General features: G+C 44.6%; 1 protein-coding gene across 3 annotated transcripts in view; it reads left to right on the top strand.

The window, feature by feature from the left end:
* srgap3 (SLIT-ROBO Rho GTPase activating protein 3) overlaps nt 1-18,841 on the top strand; it is a 208,672-nt gene extending 189,831 nt beyond the window's left edge. For all 3 annotated transcript variants that reach the window (XM_078414390.1, XM_078414391.1, XM_078414389.1), the window contains exons 21-22: nt 2,004-2,331; nt 3,412-18,841. In XM_078414390.1, coding sequence (XP_078270516.1) covers nt 2,004-2,331; nt 3,412-3,831 — 748 coding nt within the window. In that variant the 3' untranslated portion in view covers nt 3,832-18,841. The remainder of the gene's footprint in view (nt 1-2,003; nt 2,332-3,411) is intronic.
* The last annotated feature ends 870 nt before the right edge of the window (nt 18,842-19,711 follow it).

Genomic DNA, 19,711 nt, shown 5'->3' with positions numbered 1-19,711 from the left:
AGAGAGGATGTTGCTGAACTCTCGTCAGAGAGAGGAGAACTTCTTCAAAGTAGACATACCTTGAGGAGATTTTGCAGTGGAGTGGACAAAATGTGTAGGAAAGAACTGCAGATGCTGGTTTGCATCAAATGGTAGACACAAAATGCTGGAGTAACTCAGCGGGACAGGCAGCATCTCTGGAGAGAAGGAATGGGCAACGTTTCAGGTCAAGATGTCTGAAGAAGGGTCTTGACCCAAAACGTCACCCATTCCTTCTCTCCAGAGATGCTGCCTGTCCTGCTGAGTTACTCCAGCATTTTGTGTCTACCTTTGATTTAAACCAGCATCTGTAGTTCCTTCCTACACAGCCTGCGATTAAAGCTCTGTTTGGAATAGAGGAAGGGATTGATTTAAGAGGTCATTCATATCATGTAACTGACTAGTAGTAAGTTGTACTTCCTGGGGCTGTGGTGCATCAGGTATTTGGGAGAGGTGGGGATAGTCTCTCAAATTGCATTGACCCTGCCCCCCCCCCCCCCCCATCCCAAACAAGTTTAATATCTGTGGTCATCCTGACATTCCCCCACCTCGGTCAGCAGATTAGTCACCCTTCATTTGGGCGGACACGCTGCCTTTAAGCTGAGACATGAAACTGAGACTTCCTTGCCCTCTCAGATTATTGTAAATCCAGCACAATGGTGCAGGTAGAGCCATTGCATGACACCTCCAGAAACCTTGGTTAGAAACAGAAACATAGAAAATCTTTGCAGCAGTAGGCCATTCGGCCCCATCGAGCCAGCACCGCCATTTAATATGATTATGGCTGATCGTCCAAAATTAGTACCCCATTCCCGCTTTCTCCCCATAATCCCTTGATTCCGTTAGCCCGAAGAGCTATCGTAGGGTTCGATCCTGACACCGGGCAGTGCCTGTGTGAAGTTGGCACATTCTCGCTGTGATCGCGTGGGCTTCCCCCGGGTGCTCCTGTTCCCTCCCACACCCCAAAAGCATGTGGGTTGGGAGGTTCATTAGACTCTGTACATTGCCCCCTGGTGGGTAGGTGAGTGGCAGAAGCTGTGGGGGGTGGGAGTTGATGATAGCATTTGGAGAATAAATGGGATTAGCGTGAGACTAGTGCTTGATGGGCAGTATGTACTTGGTGGGCCGAAGGGCCTGATTCTATGCTGTATCATTTTATTTTAATTTTTTTATCCATATTTTCTTATGACATAGGCCATTCAGCCCATCAAGTTTAAGCTGGCTCAGAGCAATCCATTCCCCCACTGATCTTCCCTGCAACCTGTTCTCCCCACCTTCCCATCAATTTCCCTCCCAGATTCTACAACTCACCTAAACCCTGTGAACAACTGACAACATCCAATTAACCAACCAGCCCTCACATGTGAGAAAACCAGAGAAACTGTGGGAAAGCCACTTGGTCACAGGGAGAACTCCACGTACACAGCAGCTGAGGTTGGGATCAAACCCGGATCTCTGCAGTGCGGCAGCAGCTCTACTCGCTGTGCTGTCAGCACCATTTTGAACAAAAGCAGTGTCCTGACCAGGCCTTCGATGGACATCACTAAACTACTTGACGGCATCTTTTGAGGAGGACGGCACGGTGGCGCAGCGGTAGAGTTGCTGCCTTACAGCGAATGCAGCACCGGAGACCCGAGTTCGATCCTGACTACGGGTGCTGTCTGTACGGAGTTTGTACGTTCTCCCCCAGACCTGCGTGGGTTTTCTCCGAGACAGGTTTTATAGGTTAATTGGCTTGGTAAATGTAAAAAAAATGTTCCTAGTGGGTGTAGGATAGTGTTAATGTGCGGGGATCGTTGGTCGGCGCAGACCCGGTGGGCCGAAAGGGCCTTTTTCTGCGCTGTATCTCTAAACTAAACTAATCATGACGGTTGTGCCTCAACGTTGCTTCATCTCTGATGCCACCACACTTCAATTGTCCTCCATTGCCAGTGACCCTGGAGCCAATGATCTGAATGATACCAGTGTCGACCTTTCTGTTTCAGGGTGCGACTAAGGTCGGATGGTGCCGCCATCCAGCGCCGTCGGAGTGGTGGCGATGCCCACAGCCCAGTCAGGGGGTCTGGAGTGGCCATTGACACCCCACCACGGGCTGCCGCCTGCCCCAGCAGCCCCCACAAGATCTCTGTCAACCGGAGCCGCATGGAGAGCCCGGAGAAGAGGCGGTTGGCCGCCTTCGGCAGCGCCGGAAGCATCAACTATCCCGATCGGAAGAATCTGGGAGAGGGTCTTCCAATGCGGCAGACCTCTCTCTCCACCCGCCACAGCAGCCTTGGCGATCACAAGGCCCTGGAGGCGGAGGCCCTGGCCGAGGTACGGGGATGGCAGATGAGGGAGGCATTGCAGAGAGGGGCAGGGCGGACGGCTGCCTCAGGGATGAGCTGGGTCAACACCACGGCTCTGCGGCTCAAAGTCCTCTCCAACCTGTTAGTGTTCCCACTCCAGGCTCACAGACGGTGGATGTGAGGAGTAGGAAGAGCCACAGCACATTGCCAAAGCCCTTGGCCTCTCCTCGACATGCAAGATTTGAGGAACTTGAGGTGGGTGGGGGGTGAATTATTTAATGGGAACCTGAGGGGCAACTAAGGGTTGTAGGTATATGGAATGAGCTGCCGGAGGAGGTAGTTGAGACAGATATTATCACTATGTTTAAAAAACATCTGGACAGGTACATGGATAAGATGGGTTTAGAGGGATATGGAACAAATGCAGGCAGGTGGGATTGAGTGTAGATGGGGCATGTTGGTAGGTGTGGGCAAGTTGGGCCGAAGGTCTTGTTTTCCGCTGCAGGACTCTATGATGTTCTCTATACTTGATGGCTTGAGTAATGAAGAGAGATTAGATAAGCACAGAGTGTTTTTCCTAGAGCAAAAGAGGCAAGAGTGACCTTATTAGGTTTATAAAATTACGAGGACCATATACTGGGTGGATGATCAAAGATATTTTTCTGGGGTAGAGCCTAAAACTAAAAGGATTAGGTTTAAGGTGAAAGGGAAAAGATTTTTAAGGGACCTGAGGGATGCACTTTTCACACAGAAGGTGGTGGGTATGTGAAATGAGCTGCCGGAAGAACTGGTAGAAATGTATACAACATTTAAATGACAGGAACACCGAAGAAATCTTTGAAGGGGTGTGGGCAAATGGGACTAGAGTAGACAGGCAGACACAAAATGCCTGAGTAAGTCTGCGGGTCAGGCAGCATCTCTGGAGAGACGGAATGGGTGACTTTTAGGGTCGACACCCTTCTTCAGACTGTAGATTGTACTTAGTGTCGACAGGCACATGGATAAGTTGAGCATTTCTGAATGCTATTATTCATCGACATGCTATAATTCCAGCATGTTATCGTTGTTTTGGTTCTGGAGCTAATTTTCCTGTTTTCTCTCTGGCCAGGACATAGAGAAGACTATGAGCACGGCACTGAACGAGTTGCGTGAACTGGAGCGGCAGAACACGGCCAAGCAGGCGCCAGATGTGGTGCTGGACACCCTGGAGCAGATGAAGAGCCCGCAGACGGGAGCAGCCAACTCCGAGCCGGCCAGCCCGCTGCACACCATTGTTATCCGCGACCCCGACGCTGCCATGAGGCGCAGCTCCAGCTCCTCCAGCGAGATGATGACCACCTTCAAACCGGCCCTGTCGGCGCGGCTGGCCGGCTCCCAGCTCAGGCCCCCGCCCGTGAGACCGGTTCGGCCCGTCATCCAGCACCGCTCCAGCAGCAGCGGCAGCAGCTCGGGGGTGGGCAGCCCAGCCGTCACCCCCACCGAGAAGGTCTTCCCCAACAGCGGCACCGACAAGTCCGGTACCATGTGACCCCGACCGCCTCCGGAGCTCCGCTCCCACCTCCGAGGGCGCAGCTCGGGCCTACTTCCGGTGAGAGGACCAGATGCCGGGCTCATTCCCAGCCTGAAGCACCACCTGACCAGAGGAAGGAAGCCTTCCCGCATCGTACTTCTGTTCCAATCCTTTTAATCAACGAGACACGGATGGACGTGCAGTCAGTCGCTCCCAGTGAAACGGACCTCTCTGGCAACCACTGGCAATTCACAGAGCAGGTCCCCTGAGAGAACGGCCCTTTCCCTGCACGTATTGAGCATGCTCGGGAGAGCTGGCAACCCAAGCAATACAAGGAGGAACAAGGACCACGTGCTGCAGGAAGTGAACGACGGAATGAGAGGGGAGTGAGGAGAAGCAACAAAGCACGCATCATATCAGCACTGATTGAGAACCAGTGGGAGTTCGTCCTTCAGTTTCTCTACCCCCCCCCCCCAACCTGCCCTCCCCTACCCACGCCCAACTGTTGAGGTTACACCACAAATCAACACTGGCACCCAGTATCAACGCTGTAAATAGATGACGATGGCAAGAGCTTTGCTCCCCCTGCTTGTAGTGAGCAAGGTGGGGAGGGGAGGGGGTGTGGGCGATGGCATATAAATATTGTAGCACAGTATTACAAGTTTAATGATTAATTAATTAATATCGCAGTTGTACTTAATGCGGCATAACGTAACAATAATATGGAATTTAGGCAAAGAGTGTGTGTTTAAAATATGTAGATTAACTTATCCTACTTTTTGTGAAACATTTAATCAATGTAGTATTCCTTTTGTAAGAAAATGTTCTCGATGTACATAGTGTCACTGAACCAGGCAAAGGCACTGCGTGATATTTAATGTGATATTTCATCATCTCCTTGGACAACATCACATTGTCATGAAGGTTCTTTCAGTTTACATTAGGGTTTGGAAGGGGTGGGGGAAGTTTTCTGAGGATTGATGGTTCCTGCATGGTTAACACCATCATACACATCAGAAAAGATTCACCTAGAAACAAGTCCCGAGAGCTGGACGTTTCTGCGGATGTTCTGTACTCTATGCCTCTTCATTTGTTGAAAACAGCAATACAATCTTTGTAGCTGGGAGCTCTAATAACAGCACAGGGAAGGGACAGAATCAGACTCCTGGCATTTAGTGTGTGCTTGGCCAAGTGTTGATGCCGTTCCCAAACACATGTTGAGAAAGTTCATAAACATACCGACAAGCCATCCTGGCTAATACAGCAGAGACAGGCCCTTCAGCCCAACTAGTCCATGCCAAGTAAGATGTCTACCTAAGCATCCCATTTGCTTGGATTTTTACCCCTCTAAATCTTTCTTATCCACGTCCAAATGTCTTTTAGGTGTTGTTATAACCTTTACCATTGGGAGCACATTAAGGTATAGGGTGAGTGGTCTTTGCAATGTATTAGATTATAACCCATGTAAAGAGATGAGCCTCGTCTGGTCGCTGCAGCTAGATTTAGGCAGGGCTACCCATATCCCATTCTTGGCAAACAAGATACCTACCTAAGCTAGTACCATTTCCCTGCATTTATTCCATATTCCTCTAAACCTTTCCAATCTATGTACCTGTGTAAATGTCTTTTAGGTGTTGTTATGTACCTACCTCTACCAATTAGAGTCATAGATCATACAACATGGAAACAGCACCTCATCCATGCCAACCAATATGCCCCATGTAAGCTAGTCCTATTTGCCCACATTTGGTCCATATCGCTCTAAACCTTTCCTATTCATGATAGCTTGGCAGCTTCTAGCGCCCACCACTCTCCCTGTTGAAAATGTTCCCCTCTCATGTTAAATATATGCCCACTAGTTTTAGACTTCCCTACCCTGGGGAAAAGACTGTGACCAATCACATTATCTACATCCCTTATGATTTTATATATCTCTATTAGGTCTGGCCTCAGCTTTTAGCCCTCCTGTGAAAACAAAACCTAACCCATCCAGCCTCTCCTTACGACTCATGCGCTCCGGCCCCAGCAATATCCTCATGAATCTTTTCTGCACCCGTTCCAGCTTAATGACATCTTTCCAATAGAAGGACGGCTAGAACTGCACGCAGTACTCCAAGTGCAGTCTCACTATGCCTTGTATAGCCATGATGTTCTAATTCCTATACTCAATGCACTGACTGATGAAGGCAAGCATGCCAAAAGCCTTCTTCACTGCCTTGCCTCCCTGCGGCCTGTCAAGATGTTTAAACTGATGGCCTATATAACATGAAAGGTGAATGTTGTTTATTCTGCTTTGCAAACAAATCATAAGAAATTTCTAACGTCCGAAACCACTGCCACTAACCTCGATGGAGGAGCTGGAGCTCTCTCTTGCTCACGTTCAGAAGCCTGAAAATAGAGGGGCTGAGAGGCTATTCATGTCAAAGGTTTCCAGCACTGAAGACAGGTCAAAACAGCTATTCTTTAGTCTGGTGGTATGCTTTGTACCTTTTGCCAGTCGGGAGAAGGATTGACCAGAGTGGGAAAAGTCTTTGATTATGTAGGCTGCTTTCCTGAGGCAGCGTGAAGAGTAGATAGAGTCAATGGTGGGAAGTCTGGTCTGTGTGATGGATTTGGCTACATCTGTCTTGGGCAAAGCCAATCCTAAACATGATGATGTCACTACACAGACCTGTACAATAATACCTTACATTCTCATAGAATCATACACTAGGGAAACAGGTCCTTCAGTCCCAGTCGTGCCGACTGTCAACCACCCATTTACGCTAATCCTATTTTATTCACTCCACATTCCCATCAACTCTCCCCCAAATTGTATCACTCACCTACACAGGAGGGGCAATTTACAGAGGCCAATTGACCTATCAACCTGTACATTTTGGGGGAAAACACACGTTTACAGGGAGAACATGCAAACTCCACACAGACAGCACCAAAGGTCAGGTTTAAACCTGGGTTGCTGGAACTGTGAGGCAGCAGCTCTATATTTGCACCACTGTGCTCTGTGTGTAGTACATTCAGAAGTTGGGTGTCAAGTACAAAACAGAGAGACAGTTTGCAGGTTGTTTTCAGATGAAGTATGACATTGTAAGTCATGCAGGAGCATTGGTTTTAATCCAATATGCTTTGTTATGGCAAGAATTAAATTTGAATGGGCGTTCATGGAACACAAAGAGATGGGGCAGGCAAGGCAAACTGGATAAGGTCCTCTGACTATCTTTAATCCTGTGAATTGTAAGGGAGGGTCAAAGGAATGTGCTGCCCATAGGGTTGTCAACACTGGCTGCAGATATGTCAGGAGTTTTGATGATTCTACCTCACAGCAACTTTCTGAAAACCTATGGAAGAACAAACATTTTCATGTCCCAGGTTTGCTGACATCAGGGTCTTAATAATCAATTCTCAAGTGTCCAGGACAACCCTAAAACCCAATTTCATAACAAGAATAAGAATAAAAAGCATATTATTTTTTCATGAGCCAATTTCCAGTGGCCTGGTTGGTCTTTGCAAGGCGGAATCCAGGCCTGGTTGCAGGGTTACATGTTTGGCCTAGCCTTGTGGCCAGGGATAGCAGTTCAGGCCTTACACTGGAGGGGGTTACTGGTCTGGCTGGTACAAGATGAGGGGTAAGCAGGGTCACAGGCCCGATCCAAGCTGGACTGCCTTCTCCAAAGGCCACAGGAAGTAAAGGTTGTCCATGCTTTAGATCCAATGTTTTCTTGGGTCTGGAGGCACTAGAATTTGGCAGGAGGAAGGGTTATTAAAGAGCAAACCTGCCTTTAGCTGTGCTCAATGAGTAACTATATTTTGAGGGACACCTGAGACTGCAGACACTAGGATTTGGAGCCAAAAGTAAAATGCTGGAGGCTCTAGCAACTTGTTTGCTTTCCCAGAGAGCCTTGATGGTTAGGAGGGGTGTATGTGTAGGTAAGAGAGCGTATTGGTGCAAGTGAGCATGTGAACATACAGATGACTGTGAGAGAGACTGCTGTAACATTTGAAGCTGCTCTGAGGACAGTTGGAGACCTGCTGTATGCTTGTGAGCATGAGCCCCACACTGGGTCAGCTACCCACCTGCTTGCTTAAAACAGTCGGCTTATAAAAGTGCCAATGTCTTCAGTTCCCTTACCAGCTCAGTTGATAAGCACAAAATTCACATCAGGTACTTTAAATGATTGTATTGGGTGACTTGATCCAGTTGCAACATTAGAATCCTCCAGGTGCTGGAAATCTGAAACAAGAGGGAAGCCGGCAAAGGCTGGCAAATCCGGCAGTGTCCATGCACAGAGACAGACAGTGTTTTGACCTGTCTTCAGTGCTGGAAACCTTTGACATGAATAGCCTCTCAGCAAGTGCTGAGCTGGGGAAAGAATGCTAGAGGAAAATGCAGGAAATGTGTTGGTGACTGGAAAGCCGCTTTTTGCTTTATACGCGTTTACTTGAATTTTCCCCACCTGTAGGGCAACAGGAACAGAAGTGAACATTCAGGTGAACCTGTTTAAAACAGAAAGTGGTCTTCCTGTAAAGGAGCCCCTCCTGTAACTGACACATTTCCTGCAAGTGAATACCTTCCATTACTTCTCAGGACATGCCAATGAGCTTGACGTGCAGAAACATACATTGAAAACTCCATTTAAAGAAGTGCATGAACAAATCATCAGATTGCTCGGGCTATGCCTCAGGGCTGTGTTCTGGTGTATACTGGAATGGACGAAGCTGGTTTATTTTTCCCTTGAGTTTCTTTCTACCTGACCCATCCGCTGATTCCCTTTGGGATATGGACTGCAACTGGAATAGTGCCACCATGTACAGTGGTGTGCAGGAGGAGCAGCCTTGACTCTACTGATAAGGCCACAGAGTGGGATTGGAGCCCACAACCTTCCAATTTGGAGACTGCTCTCTCAGTTGACATGACCATAGGCATTAAAATTACCAGATTTAGCCTCCTAAATTGGGGGGATCGATAACAAGAAATAGATTTAACTTAATCGTCAAAGGAGTGAGGGCAAAACTCTTTCCTTTAAATGAAACTTGTTGCTCCAAATCTGGAATCGAATCTGTGTTTGGACTGTGGATGTAGTTAGTTTGCTGAACTGGGTGAAAAGGGAGAATGGAGGGTTGTGGGGATGCATGGGAATTATGGGCACAAGCACAAAGAACTCTCCTTGTCATAGAGCACAGAAACAGGCCCGTCAGGCCACCATGTATGTGCCCACTATCAATTACCACCTAAACTAATTCCAATTTACCAGCATTTGGTCCATACCGTTCTACAGTTTGGCAGTTTAAGTGCTTGTCTTGGTACATGTTAAATGTTCTGCGAGTCTCTGTCTCCACTACCATCTTAGGCAGTGCCTTCCAGATTCCAACCACCCTCTGGGTAAAAAAAAAGGTCCTCAATCCCCTCTAAACTCCCGCTTCCTCATTCTAAATACATGTCTTTTGACAACTCTTTTATGGGGAAAAATGTCCTATCTTTCCCATTCTGCCTCATAATTTTGTCTATCAAGTCTTCCCTCAACCTCCTCTACTCCAAGGCAAAGAATCATTGCTGACTTTGTGTTCTCATGATAGAGCTGGGATCCTGCAACTATCTGTCAATTTCCAATTGCTTCGAAAAGCAGATCAACTGTGGTCAGTATCTGGACGTGTTCTGCACAAGTGGCCCTCGATGCTGCAAGCAGATCATTTCTTTTGCAAACCATAAAATTTGCTTCCAATATCATGAATAATTACAAGCGATGTGACTGTAGGGGATATAATGTGGCTGACATTTGTGTATTTTAAATACATTCTCAGGGGGACAGATATCCCTGGCATAGCCTTGGCTGCCTCAGATGGTGGTAGTGACAGAGCAGTTTCATACAGCAAGCTGGCTTGTAAAGCAACTCAGGCAGTTGTTGGACAAGTGTCATCTATGACAGAGAGAGTAAGAACATAATTTCTTTCCCTATGAATGATTTGTGGGTTTTTTCAGTAATTCAGTCAATTTAAAGGTAACCAATTAAAAACTAGAAATGAATCCCCAATTATTAAATTGTAGATACAAGGAATTGCAGATGCTGGCATACAAAAAAAGCACAAAATGCTGGGGAACTCACCAGGTCATGTAGCATCTCTGGAGAACATGGATTTGCAATATTTTGGATCAGGACTGAAGGATGCCAACCTGAAAAGTCGCCTATCCATATTCTCCGGAACTGCAGCACTTTGTCTTTTTATCCAATTATTAAACTATCATGGTAGAATTATTTGGACTATTTTCCCAGTTTATCCTATTTTCTGTTTATTGCCAGTAACAGAACCATATCCCACTCTGCTACCCCAACCTCAGCTCTGACTGGGGCAGGGGCAATGGCAGGGAATGGAATCCAGCAAAGGAGTATATTCCACAAACAAACGTTCAATCTCACGGGACGGCTACCTTTGAGCTCCTCCTGCCTTGTATTCTGGTACAAGATCTTCAAACCAGTCAAAGATAGTCTGGAAATTCTGTCAAACATATAGCAGGATTTTTTTCCAAATTGACATGAAATAGAATTAGCATAGTCCACTCACCGAGACTTTGCACTCAGTAGCTTAATAGCTTGATGTTTAATTACAATGCAAATGTCTAATTTGTTATCCTAAACAGTAAATAATGTAGTAACATCATGAAGTGACTTTACCACACGTATGTGGAGTTTAACAGTAATCTCACTTTCTGTGTTGAATTAAACTCCTTTGGTTTCTAATTATTTTTGTAAGTATCCTTTGGTCGTATGACATTTTATTTTGATACTGTGAATGGATGTTCACTTTTTTCCCCACAATGATTGTTCATATTATGTGCTATACAGATATATGTACATATATATATATATAAAAAGAAGTCTTGTTGTCAATCTTGTTCTGTACTGTGTGAAACAGACTTGCTTGCTCATTCCTCTCTGCTATCCCTTCCCAACTGGTACAGTACCAATTGACAACCTTGGCCTCTGACACGACCAAATTAAAGTGCCACAGGGAAAACGCCAGTGATTAATGTTTTATCATGAATCTTATTCCTTTCCCACATTGATTCAACACATGGAGAGTGAGTTCCTATGGTCTACATATTGACTCAAAACTGCCTGTGGCTAGCAGATCTATTGGGCATTCCAAGCTATCACACCATCAGAATGAAGAACTTCATAGCTTCAAAATGAGAGGGCCAATATTCTCAGAAGCTGCAGGAGAGGAAGGAACAAACATAATTCTCCTTCAGCTATCTCTGCAGAAGTGTCCCTCATTGCCTTCTTCATGCTAGTATAATTCTCCTGCCCAAGTACACCCGTGTCCACTTCCCTCCCCATTTTTCCAAAGTCCGTTCCCCAGTCATTAAAGATACACTCCTAAAGAATCCACCAAATTAGCAATAGACAATCTCCACTTACCGAGTATTCTCAGCACCAAGTTCATCACATTCACATTCCCAGTCTGGCCATTTGTTTCAACCTTTTCCCTGCCAAAGACCTATGTCCTAAGAAATCTGTAGCTGCACTGGTGGGTGATGGAGTGCACAACCTTACCAAGCCACAATCTAACACGTCAACTTGTGCAATCATATCCTTCCCTCCACACTCTCAGTCATCTGCCTGCACAGTATTAACACTGAGAACGATTTGCGAGTCATAAAATTCACTAAGTCAGATATACTGAGTATTTTCTTTTTGAGTGCCTAAAAATGATGCAATCTTTGTGGAGGCATCTGTATGCATCTTTTGACCAATTCTCTGAGTCAACTGAGTAATCAGAAGACAATGAATGAAGCAGAACAGCACCTACACTCAACACATTTGTAACTTCTTTCTGGCCCTTCCAAATATTTCCTTAGCTGAATCATAGGTATAGACCACCTCCTGTAATTTTCCATAGGCTTTGGTCTCGAAACCAGATGAAAGTACATACCTGGTGGGAAACTGGGTACTGAAGTGGGGAGAATGCTACATGTTATGTCCAATCTAGGAATGTTTGAAGTTGTCCTCGCAAAGGAAAAGCATTACAATCTTCTAGTGAGCCAGTCTTTGTGTGATGGGTCTCTCATTCTTCTGAAAGTTATCGAATGCCTTGCTGCCCAGTCTTGCATCTCCATCGATCACCCCATTTCCTGTCTTTGCTCATTCGTAAGTGGATAGCTCAGATGCGTGCAAAGTATACACACTGGCCTTGCTTTTGATTTCATGTTAATGCATCAAGCAATAATCAACCCGGGACATTAAGGACGCCAGATGGAGTCTTTGTTTCCTCTTCCAGCGGGAGCTGGCCGGAAGAAGATGAAACTGATGGCACATGCTTGTTGCCCGCTGCCAATACTTGATTTCCGGATTTAAGATAATTCCCAGAAAGAGCAACAGGCGGGAGATGAGATTTATTTTCAAAGCAAGAAGTTACTATGATCTGGAAATGGTGCAACAGTCCGATTCAGTGGGTACTTACAAACGGGATACATATACTTGAAGAGGTGAAATAGTGAAACTTTGAAAGGAAATTAGGATTGCTTTTACAAAGAACAAACACCACACATTGAATGGAATGCCCTCTTTCAGTGCCGTGTGTCTTCAACCACAGATGAACTTATGTTGCTCATCTATACATAATTATGACATTGCATTCACCAATGTTACTGTTTAACAAAGCTAGAAAATGACAACTCTTCCTCATGGGACTGGATCTCTAAATTTCTTACTTCAGTATCACTGCTGCCCCTCCATCCTTACATGTGTCTTTGCTTCTTTACAGAACATGAACAGGGTGCAACATGGCCAACATCAGCTGTGATCATAATGGATTCATAGAATAGTACAGCAGAGACAGGTCCTTTCAGTCACCCCATCCGTGATGCTTATCTACTTCAATCCCATTTGCCTGCATTGTGCTTGTATCCAAACCTTTCCAACCTTAAGTACCTGTCCAAATGCCTTTTAACGTTTAATTTGGAGCTGTGCGGGTCAAAAGATAGGAGGAATATCAAAACTGGCTGCTGAGTTAAAAAACTTTGAATTTGGTTTCCTACATCCATCTACTTCCACAGCCCAGCACTGAAACACAGTTTGTAATCTGATACTTTAGAATAGTGGTTTTCAATTATTTTTAGGCGACCCATTTTATCCAAACCTTTTTATCCTTGTGCGAACCATTAATCAAGTTCCCCAGTCAGAGCACTACCATTTATTGAAAGGAGTGGAGGTGGCAACCTATCTTTTCTTACCCCATGACTCATCTCAGGTTCACAGCTCCTACTTTGAAAACTGCTTTAGCAAATAAGCAGGTGAGCTCTTGCAAGATAAGTTGGGAAGAAGATGAGGAAGGGCTAGGATTGAGCATAATATAGTTTGTGTATAAAATATGTAAGAAATTAGTTTGCTGAATCACGTCTTGTGTGCACCTTGGATTTGATTAAAGATTATATAAGATTAGCTGTTTCAGTCTTGGTTCATTGGGTAGTACACTTGTGTCTCATTCAAAGGTTGAATCTGAATCCCAGTACAGGAATCCACACTGTAATTCAATAGGAACAAGAGGCCACTTGGCCCATCAAGCCCGCCTCACCATTCAATATGATCATGGCTGATCTGTCCTAGATTTCATCTCCTCTTCTTTGCCACTTTTGCCTATCCCTCAATTCCGTGCATTAAAAAATTGTATCACTTCTACCTCCTTCTGGAGTATTATAATGCAGATTCACTACCCTTTGCAAGAAAATATTCTATGCACCTCAGGTTTAAATGATCGTCCGCTTGTAAATATTTCCCTTCATTCAAACCTCTCCCACTTGTGGAAACTTCTGCACATCTACTTTCCCATGTCCCCTTATATTTCAATAAGATTACCTCTCATTCTTCTAAACTCCAATTAATATAATCCTTAGCTACTTGTGACAGGACAACCTTTTCATCCCCAGAATTAGCTTAGCTATACGAATCTCTTTTTGACTGCCTCCAATGTCAGTATATCCATTCTCAGAGACCAAAATCTTGCACAGTACCCCATGTATGAAACATAGAAAATAGGTGCAGGAGGAGGCCATTTGGCCCTTCAAGCCAGCACCGCCATTCATTGTGATCATGGCTGATCATCCACAACCAGTAACCCGTGCCTGCCTTCTCCCCATATTCCTTGATTCCGCTAGCCCCTAGAGCTCTATCTAACTGTCTTTTAAATTCATCCAGTGAATTGGCCTCTACTGCCTTCTGTGGCAGAGAATTCCACAAATTCACAACTCTCGGTGAAAAAGTTTTTTCTCATCTCAGTTTTAAATGGCCTCCCCTTTATTCTTAGACTGCTACCTCTTGTTCTGGATTCCCACAAAATTGGGAAAGTTTTTCCTGCATCCTGCTTGTCCAGTCCTTTTATAATTTTATATGTTTCTATAAGATCCCCTCTCATCCTTCTAAATTCCAGTAAATACAAGCCCAGTCTTTTCAATCTTTCCTCATATGACAGTCCCGCCACCCTGGGAATTAACCTCGTGAACCTATGCTGCACTGCCTCAATAGCAAGGATGTCCTTCCTCAAATTAAGAGACCAAAACTGTACACAATACAATAGATGTGGTCTCACCAGAGCCCTCTACAACTGCAGAAGGACCTCTTTACTCCAATACTCAAATCTTCTCGTTATGAAGGCCAACATGCCATTAGCTTTCTTCACTGCCTGCTGTACCTGCATGTTTACTTTCAGTGACTGATGTACAAGGACACCCAGGTCTCGTTGCATTTCCCTTTTTCCTAATCTGATACCAATGAGATTACTTGTTCTTGCCACTAAAGTCGTTAACCTCATATTTATCTACATTATACTGCATCTGCCATACATCTGCCCACTCACTCAACCTGTCCAAGTCACCCTGCAACTTCCTAGCATCCTCTTCGTAGTTTACACTGCCACCCAGCTTTGTGTCATCTGCAAATTTGCTAGTGTTACTTTTAATCCAATCAACTAAATCATTTATATTGTAAATAGTTGCGGCCCCAACACCGAGCCTTGCGGCACTCCACTCGCCACTGCCTGCCAGGGACCCGTTTATTCCTACTCTATTTCCTGTCCGCCAACCAATTCTCTATCCATGTTACTACCCTACCCCCAATACCATGTGCTTTAATTTTGCCCACTAATCTCCTGTGTGGGACCTTATCAAAGGCTTTCTGAAAGTCCAGATACACTACCAACACTCTGCACATTTGTAATACTAGTTCCCTTCTTCTAAACATCTCACCCTTGCAAAAAACTACTGCCCCGCTGTACTTCATTTGTTTGCAGTCTCTCTATTTAGATATTAATCTGCTTTTTGATCCTCTTAACAAAGTGGATGACCTCACACTTTCCTACAGTGGACTCCATTTGCCACGTTTTCACCCACCTCTCTAACTCCTGCTGCAGAGTCCAAATATCCCCACTGCAACTTGCCCTCCCACCTATTTTTGTGTCATCAGCAAACTTAGTGATTTCCCCCTCAACTACTCCTTCTGAGATTATCAATATAAATCCACAATTGATCTTTGAGGCACTCCACTAGTTATATCCTTCAAGCCTGAATAAGACCTGTTTATTCAAAAGTTCCATACAACACTATCACACACATCTTCAAAAAGAGTTATGTCCTGGTCAATTCTTATCCCTCAGCCAAACCACCATAAAATTGACGAGCACTGTACACACATACCTGGGTAGATTGCGTCATAACGTAATAGATTGGGATAGGTAAAACAAAGCCTTTAAAATATGTGCAAAACCAAATCCTTTTTGACAATTTTCAAAAAATTAAATTAACATAAACACAATCCCTGTGTTTATGTTGCAGCTCGAGCCACATTGGTTCTTCCTGAAGTGCTTTCACGGTTGCCATGATGAAAAGTGCCACAGTCTTTCTGGATTAGCCATGCCCACACACATTATTGATCAATAATACTTTAATTTAACATCTACTGTTACCACACAACACTCCTACCAAAAGACCAACTTCCACCTCTTCCGTCCACACACTACCATTTTTGGAATATTGTTGGCACACTAAACGAAACAGAAAATATTGAAGCTAAGACATTAATTCCTCACTTGGCCAAATAGACCATCGCAAACCCAGTATTATCCACAACAGTTGCTGCAAATGCCTGTGTGATAATTGGATAGTTTACAAGCGGCATGCAGCCTCCAGCTCTTTTCTCATTAAGCGTGTGGAGCCAATTTCTGCCTTGGACTTTAGTGGTGCTCAAGAGATTGCAGATGATGGAATCTCGAGCAAAACACAAGGTGCTGGAGGACTGTAGTGGGCCACGGAGCATCTGGGGACAGATCTGAGCATCCGGTGGCTAAGCAGAGTTCACTACCCACTGCAACTTCTTGCATTCCCGTGTGTTGGAATTGCCATACTTAGCCATGATACAACCAGTTCTTCACCCAGTTTCTGACTGATTTCCATGAAGGCTTCTTGTTTTTCTCCATTCTTCTGAACTGTGCATTTAAAGGCATGAAAGATGGAGTGGATGCATGTCAAGTATTGAATGGGGAATCCTAACTGGGACATTCAGTGGACCTTATGGAACTCAGTCCTAATGCAACTGTTCCCTTTACTCTGATGGTGGGAGCAAGACTCTGACCATCACTTGTTTCTTGTAGTAAGGCAAAATCATCAACGAATTAATGCTTTCTGACCAATATCCTTCTGACTTGAGTCTTCCTTTTGCTTCATGACAGATTAAGGAGTTCCCCGTTTTTCATGGGTCCTTTCCACCTTTGTGTCTTGAAAGGCAAAGGTCAGGAGCAATAATATAAAGATTCCAATGCATAGTCTGGAATAGATTCATCAAACTGATCAGTAGCCATATTGCTGTGGAAAGAACACAAGATTATGGGCTTGCTACCTTTTGTGGGACTACTGACAGTGTTCACTAAACATAAAGCAAGGTATTAAAAGCAGCAGTAACACCTCCATGACATTGTCTAACTGCACTACTGTGGCTCATCCATGCCAACTATTAAAATGCATGTGCCTCTGGTGAAGAGTAAATTGTGTTTCATTGTTATATGTCCCCAAACATATAGCACAACATACAGTATATGAAAACATTGTAATCTGTAAAACTTACAATAAACAAATAAAGGTTGAGTGTCTGTGTGTGCATGTGTATATATATATATAAACAAACAATAATGGTGCAAATACAAAAATAATGCCCCAAGTCTTTGTCGTTCAGTTTATTTGATGGTTGTAGTGTGATAGCCTGCTGGTTGTAAGGAAGTAGCTTCTTCACGATGGCAGGAGTAATATGAGAGTGTGACCAGGGTGGTGTTGGTCTCTGATGAGGCAGTGACTCTTGTAGATCCCTTTGATGGTGGAGAGCTCAGTACCCATGTTGGACTGGGCTGTGTTCACCACCTTTTGCAATCTTCGTTCCTGGGCGTTCAGGTTGTCAGTGTAGGTTTCCAGCAAACCTCTGCTGCCCAAGCCCCAATTTACTAGCAATGTTGGTGAAGATACATTTTAGCCAAATTCACTTCATATCCCTGAACTTTCTTGTTTCACTGGCTCCAGGTTAAGCAATGACTTGATTTTAAAATTCTCGCACTTCTTCACAATGCTGGCACTATTAGTCTTCACAATATCTCCAATCTCTTCCAGACTTACAGCCCTCTAAGATATCCTCTAATTCTAGAATCAGGGTCATTCCTGAATTTTGGCACTCCTTTTATGGATACCAGTGTCAAAACTGGGAGTACGCCACTACATAGTGGAGCAGCAATAGAGTTGCTGCTTTACAGTGCAAGAGCTGGGTCCTGATCTCAGTTGCTGTCTGTATGGAGTTTGTAAGTTCTCCCTGTGATGGGTTTTCTCCGGGTGTTCTGATTACCTCCCACATTCCAAAGACTTGCAGGTTTGTAGATTAATTGGCTTCTGAAAATTGTCCCTCGTGTGTAGGATAGAACTAGTATACGGCTGATCGCTGGTCGGCATGGACTCGGTGGGCCGAAGGGCATGTTTCTATGCTGAATCTTTAACTTAAACTACTTTCCCTAAATCTCTCCTTTTCTCATCCCACCTCCACTACCCAAAGACCCTCCTTAAAACCCACCTCTCTGACTAAGGTTTGGTCATCAGCTCTTATATCTCCTTATACTGATTGCTATCAGCTTTCTAATGTGACTTGGTATGAGAGAATAACGCACCTTAACATGTTTTTGCTGTAATAGGTTCTATGTAAAAGGAAGATGTTATTGTGATTGGTTATATGACCGGACTACCAATTTTACTAATATTGGTGAAAAGATAAAGATCAGCAAGAACACTGGGAGAATCCACCACTCTTTATAAAACATGCTATTAAATCGCACATCCAACTGTGAAGACCTTGGTTTAATATCTCGTTTGAAAGACTGTTTAGCATGCCCTCAACAGTGGATAGGGTACCCACTTTAAACTAAGTGTCAGTTTATTGATTCAAAGGCAAGGGTTGCCACCACATAACAGCAGGCCATTTCCAGCAAGGCCCTGAAGTAATGTCAGGTCAGGTGAATCAGCCATTTCAAAACACAGCTCTAAAACTAAGCAATAGGCCCCTGAAGCGCAGTCTGTCAACAGAGTCCCACAGTATCTGTTGCAGGTTCACTGTAAATTTGCCCCTCATTATTAATGTGAATTATTTCCACCTCCATGTGTGTGCTCAACATTAAAGGATCCCTCATATATAATCTACTGTATTTTAGGTTAAAACCCGAAGTGTATTTTTTTGTAAAATATTGCATGTACAAATCAATGACTGCATTATAAAATTCCATTCTAAGCATGTAAAACTGGATAGTCCAGTAGAAATGAGTGTCCTAGGATAGGTCTCAGTGTTACCAGGACCTGTGTGAGGCTATCCCTAGTGATGTTCCATGTCAATCTTGCAAAAATCTCTTGGGTGTATTATTTGTACTGTATGGTGATGTCAGTGATAAAAGCACATGATTGGATCTTCTGTAACGTCATTTGCACTGATCTGCTAACAAAATCTAATAAATATCTTATCTTTCTGCAGAGTCCACGTTTGATATGATTTATTATTGCTTTAAACTGAGAATATTCATTCTCTGACCAATCTGATACGTTTTGTCTAGGCGTCCGGAGTAGGGGAAAAGAATCGGGCAACACAATGGCGCAGTGGTAGCATTACAATGCCAGAGACCTGGGTTCGATCCTGACTATGGGTGCTGTTTTGTACTGAGTTTGGACGTTCTCCCTGTGACCGCGTGTGTTTTCTCCCACACAGGGATGTAGGTTCATTGGCTTCGGTAAAATTAACCTAGTGTATAGGATAGTGTTAGTGTATGGAATACTCGCTGGTCAGCAAGGACTCAGGGACCAAAGGGCCTGTTTCCGTGCTGTATCTCGAAAGTCTCTGCCTAAAGACCAGTCAGTCACACCAGCCAGGAAGCAATAATATCAGTGAGCCACTGCTGAGATCCAACTAGATGTAATACATTGGCAATGTTCCATCTTGAGGTTAACACAGCAGGAATGGTGCTTGGGGGGAGATAAGAGAAAGAAGCTTGTGCCAGACAATGTGATCTGTACCAAACCTCAGACTGACAGGAGAGAAAAGACGTAGAAAATTGGAACCACTGCCATGCAAAGAGTGGGGCTTGGGAAGCTTGCCTGATCTGGTTCGCAGGAGAAAGGAATAAGGAATCCTTGCCCAGGCAGATGGATGCGATCCTCTTAGCACATTCTAACTAGAGTTCTTAACCCAGACTGAAAGACATTGGTCTAAGGCCAGACTGGGGCACATGGAAATCTCAGCCTCAACAGGGACACAGGGTATTGGTCATTCCTTGATGTCACATGGTGGGAATCAAATTTGCTGCACACTGGCTTCTGAGATGCTGGGAATCTCAGGAAGAA

This window comes from Rhinoraja longicauda, chromosome 17, assembly GCF_053455715.1.
Source record: "Rhinoraja longicauda isolate Sanriku21f chromosome 17, sRhiLon1.1, whole genome shotgun sequence".
Lineage (NCBI taxonomy): Eukaryota > Metazoa > Chordata > Chondrichthyes > Rajiformes > Arhynchobatidae > Rhinoraja > Rhinoraja longicauda.
Note: the sequence above shows the minus strand (reverse complement) of the source record. Positions and strands in the feature narration are given on the sequence as shown.